The sequence below is a fragment of the Pipistrellus hanaki genome (genome assembly GCF_964339955.1).
Source record: "Pipistrellus hanaki genome assembly, chromosome: 15".
Classification (NCBI taxonomy): domain Eukaryota; kingdom Metazoa; phylum Chordata; class Mammalia; order Chiroptera; family Vespertilionidae; genus Pipistrellus; species Pipistrellus hanaki.
This window is the reverse complement of record NC_140517.1, coordinates 28111818-28124957: the sequence shown is the minus strand read 5'-3', so window position 1 is coordinate 28124957 and position 13140 is coordinate 28111818. Positions and strand designations below refer to the sequence as shown.

The window sequence follows — 13140 nt, the reverse complement described above, 5'->3', positions numbered from 1 at the left end:
AGGGAACACATATACTATCATCTGGTTTATATTAAAGACACCAACTCAGTGAGGACACAATGATGATTTAAATAAATGATGCTGCAGCAAGTGATTGCAAAAAGTAAGCTGTGCCTCAAATCTCACACTGTACACAAAAGTTAACTCAATTTGGATCACACACCTAAATGTGAAGCCAAAGCTGCAAAGCCTCTAGAGCAGTGGTTCTCAAACTTTCTAATGCTGCGACCCTTTAATACAGTTCCTCAACCATAAACTTATTTTTGTTGCTACTTCATAACTGTAATTTTGCTACTATTATAAATCATAATATAAATATCTGTGTTTTCCGATGGTCTTAGGCGACCCTGCTAGCAGTTCTCAACCTGTGGGTCAATCAGAATAAATCCTTTTAATAATAATAGACAAAAGACCTGAATAGGCATATCACAAAAAGAGGATTCTCTAATGTGCCACAAGCATATGAAGAGACAGTCAACATCATTATTAGGAAAACAAAAGAAAATCACAATGATTTACCTCTACATCCCAGAATACTAAGTGTTGGTGAGGATATAAAGTAACTCAAACTTTCTCACATGTTACTGATTAAACTGTAAAATGGTCAAGCACTTTGGAAAAGTTAAACATATGCTTATCCCATGATCTAGCAATTCCACTCCAAAGTATATAGAAATGGGTTCATATTTCCACAAAAATATAGGTATAAGAATGTTCACAGCAGCTTCCTATATAATAGTCCAAACTGGAAACAACTCATAGGATCATCAAGAAAAGAATAGATATACACATTGTGTTATCTATGTACTAGAGGCCTGATGCATGAAACTTGTGCACGGGGTGGGGGGTGTGAGGGGGTTCCTCAGCCCAGCCTGTACCCTCTCCAATCTGGGACCTCTTGAGGGATGTCCAACTGCCAGATCAGGCCTAAATCGGCAGTTGGACATCCCTCTCACAATCCGGGACTGCTGGCTCCTAACCACTCCCCTGCTGACATGATTGTCCTCAACTGCCCTTCCCTGCGAGCCCAATTGCCTCCAACTTCCCTCCCCTGCGGAACTGAGGGGACTGGGGGACTCCAGCTGGGTGAGGCAGGGCTGAGAGACTGAGGGAGTGAGGCTGGATGAGGCTGGATGCTGCAGGGACTGGGTGAGGTGGGGCTGAGGAAACTGGGGGACTCCAGCTGTATGAGGTAAGGATGAGAGGACTGGGCCCTACCATCTTGTGGCTGTGGGTACCACCATCTTGTGAGGGCATGTTAATTAACATATTCCCTCTTTATTAGTTGTGGGCACTGCCATTTGTGAGGGTGTGATGGTAAATTAGCATATTCCCTCTTTATTAGATAGGATATAAAAGCCTAAGTGACCAGCCAGTAGCTATGACACACACTGACCACCAGAGAGCAGACACTGATTGCAGGAGCTGTCCCTAGTGGTCAGTGCGCTCCCACAGCCAACCTCCCATGGTCCCTCCCCATGGCCAGCCGGCCCTGATTGGGACTGGGCAAGATGGCCCCAATTGGCCCCAATCACTTGCCAGGCCGAAGGACCCCACCGTACATGATATTGTGCACCGGGCCTCTAGTATTCATATAATAAAATACTGAGCTACTAAATAAACAAATAAGCAAAAGGCTGATATACATATACAAATAAATGTCACAGATATTAGGTTGAATATGAAGTAAAAAACAAGCAAAACGGATCAGTGCTGAATGATATCAGGAGGGTGTTACTTCTGGAGGAAGGGCACCTTGGAAAGGAGCATGAAAGGGTTTTGGGGCGCTCTCTAGAGCCAGGTGGTGGTTTACATGGGTGCACACATGGAACAAGTCATGGAGCTTAAACTGACCCCCTGTGCCCTTTACTGTACACGTCAATGATAAAAAAAAAAAATGATGCCTGACTTACTTGCAAAATCCAAAAGCCTTAAGATATGGACAGAGAGGCCTCCCGGCTTTCTTTTCCTCCTTGGCTTCTAGAACGCCTGCAGTAAACTGATACAGCTCTGATGGAATCTTGGCATCTGCTCTTTCCAAGTATCGCAAAACACCCACAGCATGGCACGAACTTCTCTCCGTCAGCAGCAAGACAGATTTGGTCTTTTTACCTCCCTGTTTTGCAATAGAACCCTTAAAATCAGGGTGAATAAAGAAAGTGGATCATCCATACCAGTCTGAACAATAAAACTTTGTGGATTCTGAATTTTTTATTGCACAGTAGAATATTTAAAGATAATAAAACATAATCAAACCTGTTCAGTTAAACTCTGAAAATGATCAGACATGCAATATAGACGTCCACCAAAAATTTTTGGTGAGGAAGGAAAGCTGAAGTGAATCACACACGTGGCATCAGTGATGGCCAAGAGTGGGATGCAGTCGTCAGTTAAGGCTAGAGAAAAGGAGACCGACAATTTCAAATGAGACTATGGTTTTACTGCACTCTACCAAACAATTCCAGCAACCATCTATGATAATAAAAGCATAATATGCTCATAAGACCAGACATCCTTCCTTCTAGACAAAGCTGTGGTGGGTAGGGGCTGAAGCAGAGGCAGCAGAAGCTGGGGACCAAGGCAGAGGCAGCCACCCGGTGACGGGGACCAAGGCCCTTACTCGAATTTTATGCATCAGGCCTCTAGTACTTCAATACATTTCTTTATTGCATTTTACTTTTGAGATGCAAAAAAAGGCTTTCCATTTTCTTTCTTTTTAAAAAATGTATTTTTACTCATTTCAGAGAGGAAGGGAGAGAAAGAGAGCAATAGAAACATCAGTGATGAGGAAGAATCATTGATTGGCTGCCTCCTGCACATCCCCTACTGGGGATTGAGCCCACAACCCAGGTGTGTGCCCTGACTGGAAATCCAACTGTGACCTCCTGGTTCATAGATCTATGCTCAATCACTGAGCAACACCAGCCAGGACCTTTTTCTTTTATTTATTGACTTGAGAGACAGAGGGAGGAAGCAGGAGGAGGGGGAGAGGAGGAAGAGGGAGACATCGCTTTGCTGTTTCACTTGTTTATGCAGTCACTGGATGCTTCTTGTATGTACCCTGACCAGGGATGGAACCCATGGCCTTGGCATATCAGGATAACACTCTAACCAACTGAGCTACTGTGCCAGGGCTTTCCAATTTTTTCCAATATATGTCACAGCCCTGTGATTAAATTCCAGAGAAAAAGTGGTCTCCTTTTAGCTTAAGGGGGAAAAAACCCTCTTTTTGTTAAAAATTTAGGCTGCCCATATCTATTTTAACATTTATTTTATACATATTGACTTTTAAAAAAATTTTTAAATGTATTCTATTGATTTTTATTTTATTTTATTGATTTTGTACAGAGAGGAAAGGAGAGAGATAGAGAGTTAGAAGCATCGATGAGAGAGAGTCATCGATCAGCTGCCTCCTGCACACCCACCACCGGGGACTTGCCCGCAACCAAGGTACATGCCCTTGACCGGAATCGAACCCGGGATCCCTCAGTCCCCAAGTCGACGCTCTATCCATTGAGCCAAACCGGTCTCGGCCTATTGATTTTTTTTACAGATAGGAAGGGAGAAGGATAGAGAGTTAGAAACATCAATGAGAGAGAAACATCAATCAGCTGCCTCCTGCACGCCCCCTACTGGGAATGTACCCACAACCCAGGTACATGCCCTTGACCAAAATCAAACCTGGGATCCTTGAGTCCATAGGCCTACACTCTATCCACTGAGCCAAACCGGTTAGGGTTGACTTTTAAATTTCTAATACTAAATGTCACAGTCATGTATGACATATACATGTGTCTCTATAAATGAGACAGTAATCCTCAAGCTGGAACTCTAGGGAAAATGTCTGGACTAAGGAAGGTTACTGCCTAACATCCTGAGAGCCGGGGGGGGGGGGGGGGGGGGGGGGGACGACGACAACCTAGATCCACTTCAATATTAAACATTTTATATATATATATATATTTGTATTGATTCTTAGAGAAAGAGAAAGGGAGAGGCAGAGAAAGAAACATTGATGTAAGAGTAAAACATTCATCAGTTGCTTCCTGCATGCCCCTACCAGGGATCAAGCAAGCCCGAAAGCAGGGCATGTGCCCTAAAGAAAACTGAATCGGTGACCTTTCAGTGCACAGGATAACACCCAACCAACCGAGCCACACTGACTAGGGCAAAGTTAAAATCTTAATAGAGGTTAATTTTCATTTTGAAATTCAGATAAACAAATTCTGAATAAATCTGGGGAATGATGAGAAATTTGGAGATGAGATACATAAATGAATTGAAGGCATGATTCCTAATACCTCTGCCTTCTCTAAATATAAGGAGAAATTAAAACACATACCTAATACAATGTGAGAGCCAGAACTTAACTTCTTCTTCCACTGTTCTAATACACTTTTTAAATTAAAAACCACTTCTTTATGCATTTTCAAGCAAAATATTGAACTGCTTTCTACCACCTAAAGATGAAACCAAGAGAACAGTTCACAGTCAAGAACATAAACTTGAATTTGTTCTGTCAATAATCATCAATATAAACCATTTAAAATTATCTATGAGGGTTGTATCACTGATAAAATAATTCCTATAATGAGATGATTGTTGATATAAATAAATATATTTCCAGAATTCCCTATTTTAGATCTAAAATTTTGCTCAAGTGAAACAAACATTATTTTGCTGAATTATTTTCCTTCATTTCAAATAATGCACACATGCATATGCATGTGTATGAATATGTGTGTATACACATATATATACAGATATCTGTACATATAGTAGACCCTTGAACAACATATGGGTTAGGGGTGCTAACCTCCCATGCAGTTGAAAATCCGTTTTTGACTCCCCCGAAATGTTAACTACTTATAACCACTTTTAACCACAAGCCTTACTGAAAACACTCAATTAACACACATTTTGTATGTTATCTGTATTATATACTGTATTCTTACAATAAAGCTAGAGAAAAAATGTTAAGGAAGAGAAAATACAATTACAGAACTAAATGTATTCATTGAAAAAACCCGTGTATTATAGATGGTGCTATATGAACATAGCGGTGCATATATCCCTTCTGATTGGTGTTTCAGGTTTCTTTTCTTTTTTTTTCTAGTTTTACTTTTTTTGTTTTCTGTTTGTTTTGTTTTGTTTTAAATATATATTTTATTGATTTGAGAGAGGAAAAAAGAGGGAAAGAGAAACAGAAACATCCATGATGAGGGAGAATCATGGATCAGCTGCCTCCTATAAGTCCCCCACTGGGGATCAAGCCCACAACCCAGGCACGTGACCTTGACCGCAATCAACCCAGGCACGTGACCTTGACCGCAATCAACCCTTTCAGTTCTCAGGCTGACAATCTATCCACTGAGCCAAACCAACTAGAGCCAGTTTTTGTTTTGTTTTTTCAAGAAAAATTATTTTAAATAATGTTACATGCAATAAATACCAATTATTCAAGAAAAATTATCTTACATATAATATTACATGCAACAAACATTAATATTTAAAGAATTAAAGGATTTTAAGTATAATATTACCAAAACTGTACTAATATAGTATGATATCACAAAAGTTGTAGGAATTATTAGAAATCTGCAAATAACAGGATTACTTCTATTATATTCTAGTATATATTTTTCCCCTCTGGCTCTATTTTATTCATATATATATATATATATATATATATATATATATATATATATATATATTGATTTTTTTACAGAGAGGGAGATAGTTAGAAACATCCATGAGTCATCAATCAGCTGCCTCTTGCACGCCCCCTACTGGGGATGTGCCCGCAACCAAGGTACATGCCCTTGACCGGAATCGAACCTGTGACCCTTCAGTCTGCAGGCCAATGCTCTACCCACTGAGCCAAACCGGTTTTGGCTATTTTTGTTCATTATTTTATGTTGTTCATTATATTTCTCAAATGAGTGAAATCATATGATATTTATCTTTCTCCAACTAGCTTGTTTCGCTTAGCATGATGCTTTTAGTCTATTTTGTCGGATATGAGTATTGCTACTCCAGCTTTTTTTTTCTTTTTCATTTGCATGGAAAAATTTTTTCCTTCCCTTCACTTACATCCTGTGTGTGTCTTTTGTTTTGAGGTGGGTCTCTTGTAGACAGCATATAGTTGGGTCATGTTTTTGTATCCATTCAGCTACCCTACACCTTTTGATTGGAGCATTTAGTCCATTTACATTTAGGGTTATTATTGAGAGGTACTTATAGCCATTTTAATTCTGTATGGCTAGGATTCTCTCTCTGTTTCTTCTTCTCAGCAATCCCTCACAACAATCCCCTTAGCATTTCTTGTAATGTTGGCTTGAAGGTGATAAACTGTTACTATTTATTTATTTATTTATTTATTTATTTATTTTGGTCTGGGATCCTCTTTATTTGACAGTCTATTTTGAATGACAGCCTTGCTGGATATAGTAATCTTGGTCTCAGATCCTGCCTTTCCATTACATTAAGTACTTCATGCCATTCCCTTCTGGCCTGTATAGTTTCTGATGAGAAATCAGGTGGTAGCCCTTATGGGAACTCCTTTGTAGGTAACAGTTTTTGTTTTGTTTTTCTCTTGCTGCCTTTAAGATCCTCTGTCGTTAATTCTTGTCATTTTAATTAAGATGTGTCTGGTCATGGGTCTGTTTGGGTTCTTCTTGTTTGGGGTTCTTTCTCTGTGCCTCCTGAACTTGTGTGACTTTTTCCTTTACCAGGTTATGGAAGTTTTCTACCATTATTTCTTCAAATACCTTTTCTATTCTTTTCTCCCTTTCTGCCTCTTCTGGAACACCTACTATTCTAATATTGTTATGTTTCACATTGTCCCACAGATCCCTTATGCCATTCTCCTATTTGTTAAATATTTTTTTCTTTTTGGTTCTCTAATTCAGTGATATTTTCAACTCTGTCTTCTAATTCACTGATTTGATCCTCAGCTTTCTCTTATCTGCTGTGTATTCCTTCCAATGTGTTCTTTATTTTTCAGATAAATTTCTCTCTTCTTTTGGAGAATTCTATAGTTCTTTCTATAGTTCTTTATAGGGGTTGTTTCTTTGTTTCCTTATTTTGGTTGTTTGGGTGTGTGACTATGATTTAGGTAGATCCTCTATACCTCTCAATCTCTAGTGCAGGACAGTGTTAAAGGCTATTTCTGACTAATTGGCTCGGCAAAGACTCAAAGCCTCCAGAGACCACCTCTATCTATGGATTAATAGGATTTCGACTTGAATTGCCCCAAGCAATCATCCTCAGGTGTGGCAAGAGTTTTTTCAACAGGGTGGGGCAGTTACTTCTGTCTGGAGGCTAATTGTTACTTTTAATCTCTCAAGTGGCCTCAGGAGAAGGTGTTTTCCAATAGGGTGTGTCTTCCCCACACCCCACCAGGCAAGGTAAATGTGTATGTAGGAAAGATGTCTTCCACTGTCAGCCCAGGAAATTTGGGGTATCTGCCTTCTGAGCTCTATCCCCTGAGTTCCCAATCCTGGATTCTAATCTCAGAGCTCCAGTCCACTTCACCCTCCCTCTGCCAGAGCACCTTTAAGAGGGTGCCCGAACTTTCAGCATTTCTTGGATTTGTTGATGGTAGCCATTCTGATAGCTAAGATCTGGAAACAGCCCAAATGCCTATCAGTAGATGAATGGACAAAAACTATGGTACATTTACACAATCGAATACAACTCGGCTATAACAACGAAAAAACTTTTACCATTTGCAACAACATGGATGGACCTGGAGAGTACTATGCTAAATTAAATAAGCCAGTCAGAGAAAGATAAATATCACATGATCTCACTCATATACGGAATCTAATGAACAAAATAAACTGAAGAACAAAATAGATCCAGAGACATAGAAGCATGGAACAGACTGATGAATTTCAGAGGAAAGGTGGGGCTGGGAGGGTGGGTATGGAGGGATTAACTGGGAATTTATATGCATATATGCATAACCCATGGACACAGTCAAGAGTGTGGTGAAGCGTCCCCGACTGGGGATCGAGCCCACAACCCAGGCATGTGCCCTTGACTGGAATCGAGCCCAGGACCCGTTAGTAGGAAGGCCAAGCCAGCAAGGACATGGCATCGAGTGCGCTTTTAGCCCTGCCAGCATGGCTCAGTGGCTGAGTGTTGACCTATGAACCAGGACGTCATGGCTCTATTCCCAGCAGGGCACATGCCCAGGTTTTGGGCTCAGTCCCTAGTGTGGGGTGTGGGGGAGGCAGCCGATCAATGATTCTCTCTCATCCTCAAGGTTTCTATCTCTCTCTCCCTCTCTGAAATCAATAAAAAATATTTAAAAAATAAATAAATAAATAAATAAATAAATAAAAGAGTGTGGTGAAGGCCTGAGAGAGGTGGGTGTGGGATGAAGTGGGTTAATGGGAAAAGAAAAACAAAAACAAAGGGACCATCTGTAATACTTTCAACAATAAAGATAAATTTTAAGCCGAAACCGGTTTGGCTCAGTGGACTGAAAGGTCCCAGGTTCGATTCCAGTCAAGGGCATGTACCTTGGTTGCGGGCACATCCCCAGTGGGGGATGTGCAAGAGGCAACTGATTGATGATTCTCTCTCATCAATGTTTCTGACTCTCTATCCCTCTCTCTTCCTCTCTGTGAAAAATAAATAAAATATATATTTTTAAAAAAAGAAATTTTAAAAGAAAAAAGAAAAAAAAAAAACATAAGTTGACCCATGCAGTTCAAACCTGTTTGGTGGTTCGGATTGTACTGTTTGAGAGTTAACTGTATATCTATATGTATACACCAAATTTATGGCACTATTATCAACAGGAGCTTTTTAAAAATATTTATTTTTACTAGAGGCCTGATGCATGAAATTTGGGCAAAAGCAAGCCTTTCTTCCCCTGGCTGCCAGCACTGTCTTCCCTCGGACACCCAGAACCTGGGCTTCCCTCCAGCCACTGGCAGGCACCTGGGACCCGGACCTCCTTCCGGCTGCCAGTAGGCACCTGGGGGCTTCCCTTACAGCCCTGGCTTCATCTGGAAGGTCATCCGGAAGGACATCCAGTCTAATTAGCATATTATGCTTTTATTATTATGGATTGATTTCAGAGAAGGGAGAGGGAGAGGCAGAAACATTAACAATGGCAGAGAATCACTGACCAGCCCTTTCTCCCTCACGTGACGCCCCAACTGTGGATCGAGCCTGTAGCAGGGACATCATTACCTCCTTGTTCACAGGTGGATACTCAACCCTGAGCCACACTGGCTGGGCTCAACAGGAGCTTTTTAACCTCACCTGCTGATTCATTATTGTTCTAATGTAATGTACTACTGATTCTTTTACTTTATTCTGTATTTGGCCTCATTTCTACATTTTAGCGTTCATTTATATACAATTAGATTAAATAAATCTTTAGCCAATTTATTTGGCTTTTCTGGCTACATAATGATATATTTAATGTTAATTTTCTCTATTTTCTTAGAGGGTACGGAAGATGTCGTGAATCAGATCCTTCGAATGCTCTGCTGAGACAAAATACAAAGCCCTGCCCCCCTGGGGAACATCTGCCCCACCTACTCGGCCCCTTCCCTCAGTGGCAGACCTCCTGCCACCCTTTTTCACTATGAGCAGAACCCATTCTGATGGATGCTGAACTTGTAAAATTTTACTCCCCTGTCGAATATTTGCTCAATAATTCTTCTAATGACTCAAAATCCAATCACAGTTTAAACAAACAGCAAGAACATTTTCTGTGTGGAAAGGCTCACCTTACACATTATTTCAGTTTCAGCTACAGAACAGGTGAAGATTAAGGTCTTTTGTGCCTGACTTGGAATGAAGTCAAGGGTCTGGAGTAAAGTAGATGTTTTTTCACTTTCTAGGCAAAGATGTACCACCTAGTAATGAAATACAGAAACAATGTGATTTTTTAAATGTTTAAAGTGCTCCAGTTTTACTTTACTTAGGCAAGTTGTGATTTTAATAGAAAAGGATGTATAGGAAACCAATATAAATTTAACTTCCCAATTACAGATTTGCTGATGGAATTAAAGCTACAATCCTATATAATAAAAGGCTAATATGTAAATTGTCCCCTCAGAAGTTCGACCACTCACTATGATGTGTGCTGATCACCAGTGTGCGGCACAAAACGAAAGAAGGTTCTGGCCAGCAGCCAGGGGAGGCAGGCCCCGACCGGCCATAATTGCCGGCCAGGCTTAGGGACCCTACCCATGCACAAATTTCGTGCACCAGGCCTCTAGTCTTGTAATATTAAGTCATGACACATTCACTAGCACCCCACCACACCTCCATGACTCATTACCTGTTGGACATTGCCGTAGAGAGCAGCCTCTTCCATGGCGGTGATCACAATGTAGGGGTCATTCATGAACTCTTTGATTAAATGTTGTATATGTCTGTTCCAATGAACTCCAACTGCAACAATTTGATGTGGTGCAGATTCCCTTTCTTCAACTTCAATATTTTTTTTAAAGTTATCTAATATAGCAAACATCTAAAAAAAAAAAGTATAATTTCATTTTTATTTCAAAAGAGATTAGTTTGACAGAATTTAAAAGATAAAGGACTGTATATTTTCTGTTTTCAAGTGGGAAGGCCTTTACAAACATAAAAGTAAAGAAAAGAAAAACGAAAAAGGAAAAAATACTAGGTGCAAACAAAATTAAAACATTAACATCCAGGTAAATATGTGTAACATATGCACCAAAGGATTAACATTCTTATACAAAAACTTCTACAAACTGATTAAAAAAAGACAACCCACCAATAGAAAATAATAACAAGCAATTCATAGAATGAGAACAAATGGCCAGTATGAATTCATGCTCAACAAGTAATTAAGGAAATACAGATTGAACTAATCAGATGCCATATCACAAGTTAGGCTACACAAAAGCTGGTCTGAGACCTCCCACCGCCAGGGGTGCAGGGCGTGCAGTGTGGCGGCACACTGCCTAAGGGAGTGTAAATCGCTTCCAGAAAGGCAACTGTGCAAGGCAGTATTCTGGATATTAGTTTTGCAAATGAGAATTGAGATTATAGAGGCATTCAGAAACCCTGTGCAGACTGACAGAGTCGTAACTAAAGCTTGGACTTGAACCTGAGGCCATCACTGCTCCCAAATGACTGCTCTTGGTCATCATGTTACACTGCTTCCAACAAATGTCTTGATCCATCAACCCCCTTTGTAGGAATCTACCCTATGGGAAATGTGCTAAAAAGATGTATTATGTTCTGAAGACACACACACACACAATGCTAAATACCTAAAAATAAGACAATATTAAAATAAATTATGTTTATGTCCATAGGATTCAATATCATATAGCAAGTAACGATCACACTGTAGAATAGTAACAATACAATGCTATTTACTAAAAAATGCAACTTACAAATGACCTCAGAAAGGTACTGATATTATTAATTCCTATGACAGAGGAATTACAAAAAAGAAAGAACTACTACAAGAATAATAACAATAGTGATTTCCTGAATGTAAGGTTATGGATGTTTTCAAGTGCTCTCCTCTATTTCTCAAAATTTCTAATATAAAAAAATTTATAATCAGAAAAATATTAAATAATTTTGAAAACCTCTATAGTTTTCTTTTCAAAGAGAACACTAGTAAGAAAATTTCAGAAAAACATTCTCTCTCCTTAATCTACAAATTAAAGAGAAAAATTTTAAATTTACCAGCTTCTACAACAAATAGACACTCTTCTTGAATCCTAAAAACAGTGAACACTTTAATTTTATATATTTTAGTAATGACATCGAAATGGATGCTTACTTACTTGTTCATTAGCTTCAGAGAATAATACTTCCACCTCATCCAAAATGAGGTGACAGAGTCTAAGAAATAACAAGCTTTGATATCTGAGAAATCTCAGGAGGCTATGAGGTGTTGTAACCATTACATCACCTATATTTCAAGAGAGAAAAAATTAACATTTTAGATTTTCCACAGGTTTTTCTAACATTTCCTTTCCTAAGATTCCACATACTTTCTAGAGATGCCTTCTAACACCACAAAAAGCTGTTTTTCTTACTTAGGTGGGTGAGGCAACAACCTCGTTCATTTACCTGCCTGGCTAACAACCTCGTTCATTATCTGATTAAATAACTGGCTCCCATCACGTTCTGCACAGCCAAAAGACAGGGAGCGTTTAGTCAGCATCTAACAGGGGGTGCTCAGTAGATAGTTCATAAGTGAATGAAATCACATAGTTCTCTCTTTTTCTCACAGAGATAAACCTTCATCATCTATAATATCTCCATCGGTAACTGACAGGGGCGGCCTGAGCTAGTGACCATCAGCTGCATCACACAGCCCTGGCACCTGCAGCTCCCAGGCCTGCTGGACAGGGCTCCACTGTGCTCCGTAGGGAAAACCAAACAGCTTGGAAGGATGCTTACACCCCCTTGGAAGCTTCATATTTTTGGCTTCATCTTTGTGGAGTCCAATTGTTAATAACATAGGATGAAGTGGCCTGGAGGACACGCCATAGTCTCCCAATAGCTCAAAAATAAACTGGGCCTTTTTCCACCCAGGGCACACGATGACTGCCAGAGGCTGCAAAGACAAACAAATCCACAAAATTTGGGGCAAAAGTTAGGAATCAAACACATTATCTGTGAAGCATGTAGACTCTTTGTCCAGAGTAAGCACTATATAAATTTTATCATCATCACATAGGTCAGAAAAGTTAAAATATAATTTCATCAAAAAGGATTGAGACAGGTTTTGCTGGGCTTAAACTAAGCACTTCACAAGTATTAATTCACTTAGTCCTTAAAGCACTCCTACAGGACAGAACCTAGTGCTGCCTCATTCCACAGGTGTCTGTGGCTCAGAGGGAAGTCAGGTGCCCAAGGCTGCACAGCTAACACATGGAAGCAACAAGATTTGAAGCCAGGCAACCTGGTTCTAGAGCTCCTGCTCCTGAGCCCACGGGAGAACTAACTGCTTCCTGGAAAGGGCCTTTAAAAGGTTACCATGTCTTCCTTAGGTGACTGCGTTTCTTATAGCAACATCTGAACCTGCCCTCCACTATGCCAGAGATATCTCCTGCTAACATCTTCCTGCACACCTGCCCTCATCTAACTGAAGAGATGATGAGACTTTCCTTC

General features: G+C 40.0%; 1 protein-coding gene across 1 annotated transcript in view; it reads right to left on the bottom strand.

The window, feature by feature from the left end:
- The window catches only part of TDRD12 (tudor domain containing 12), a 114241-nt gene that overhangs the window by 20184 nt on the left and 80917 nt on the right, over positions 1–13140 (bottom strand). Inside the window, exons 16-22 of the mRNA XM_084905689.1 lie at positions 12427–12583; positions 11805–11932; positions 10313–10504; positions 9756–9884; positions 4343–4460; positions 2257–2396; positions 1914–2134 (exon numbers count right to left, since the gene is read on the bottom strand). Coding sequence (XP_084761815.1) covers positions 1914–2134; positions 2257–2396; positions 4343–4460; positions 9756–9884; positions 10313–10504; positions 11805–11932; positions 12427–12583 — 1085 coding nt within the window. The remainder of the gene's footprint in view (positions 1–1913; positions 2135–2256; positions 2397–4342; positions 4461–9755; positions 9885–10312; positions 10505–11804; positions 11933–12426; positions 12584–13140) is intronic.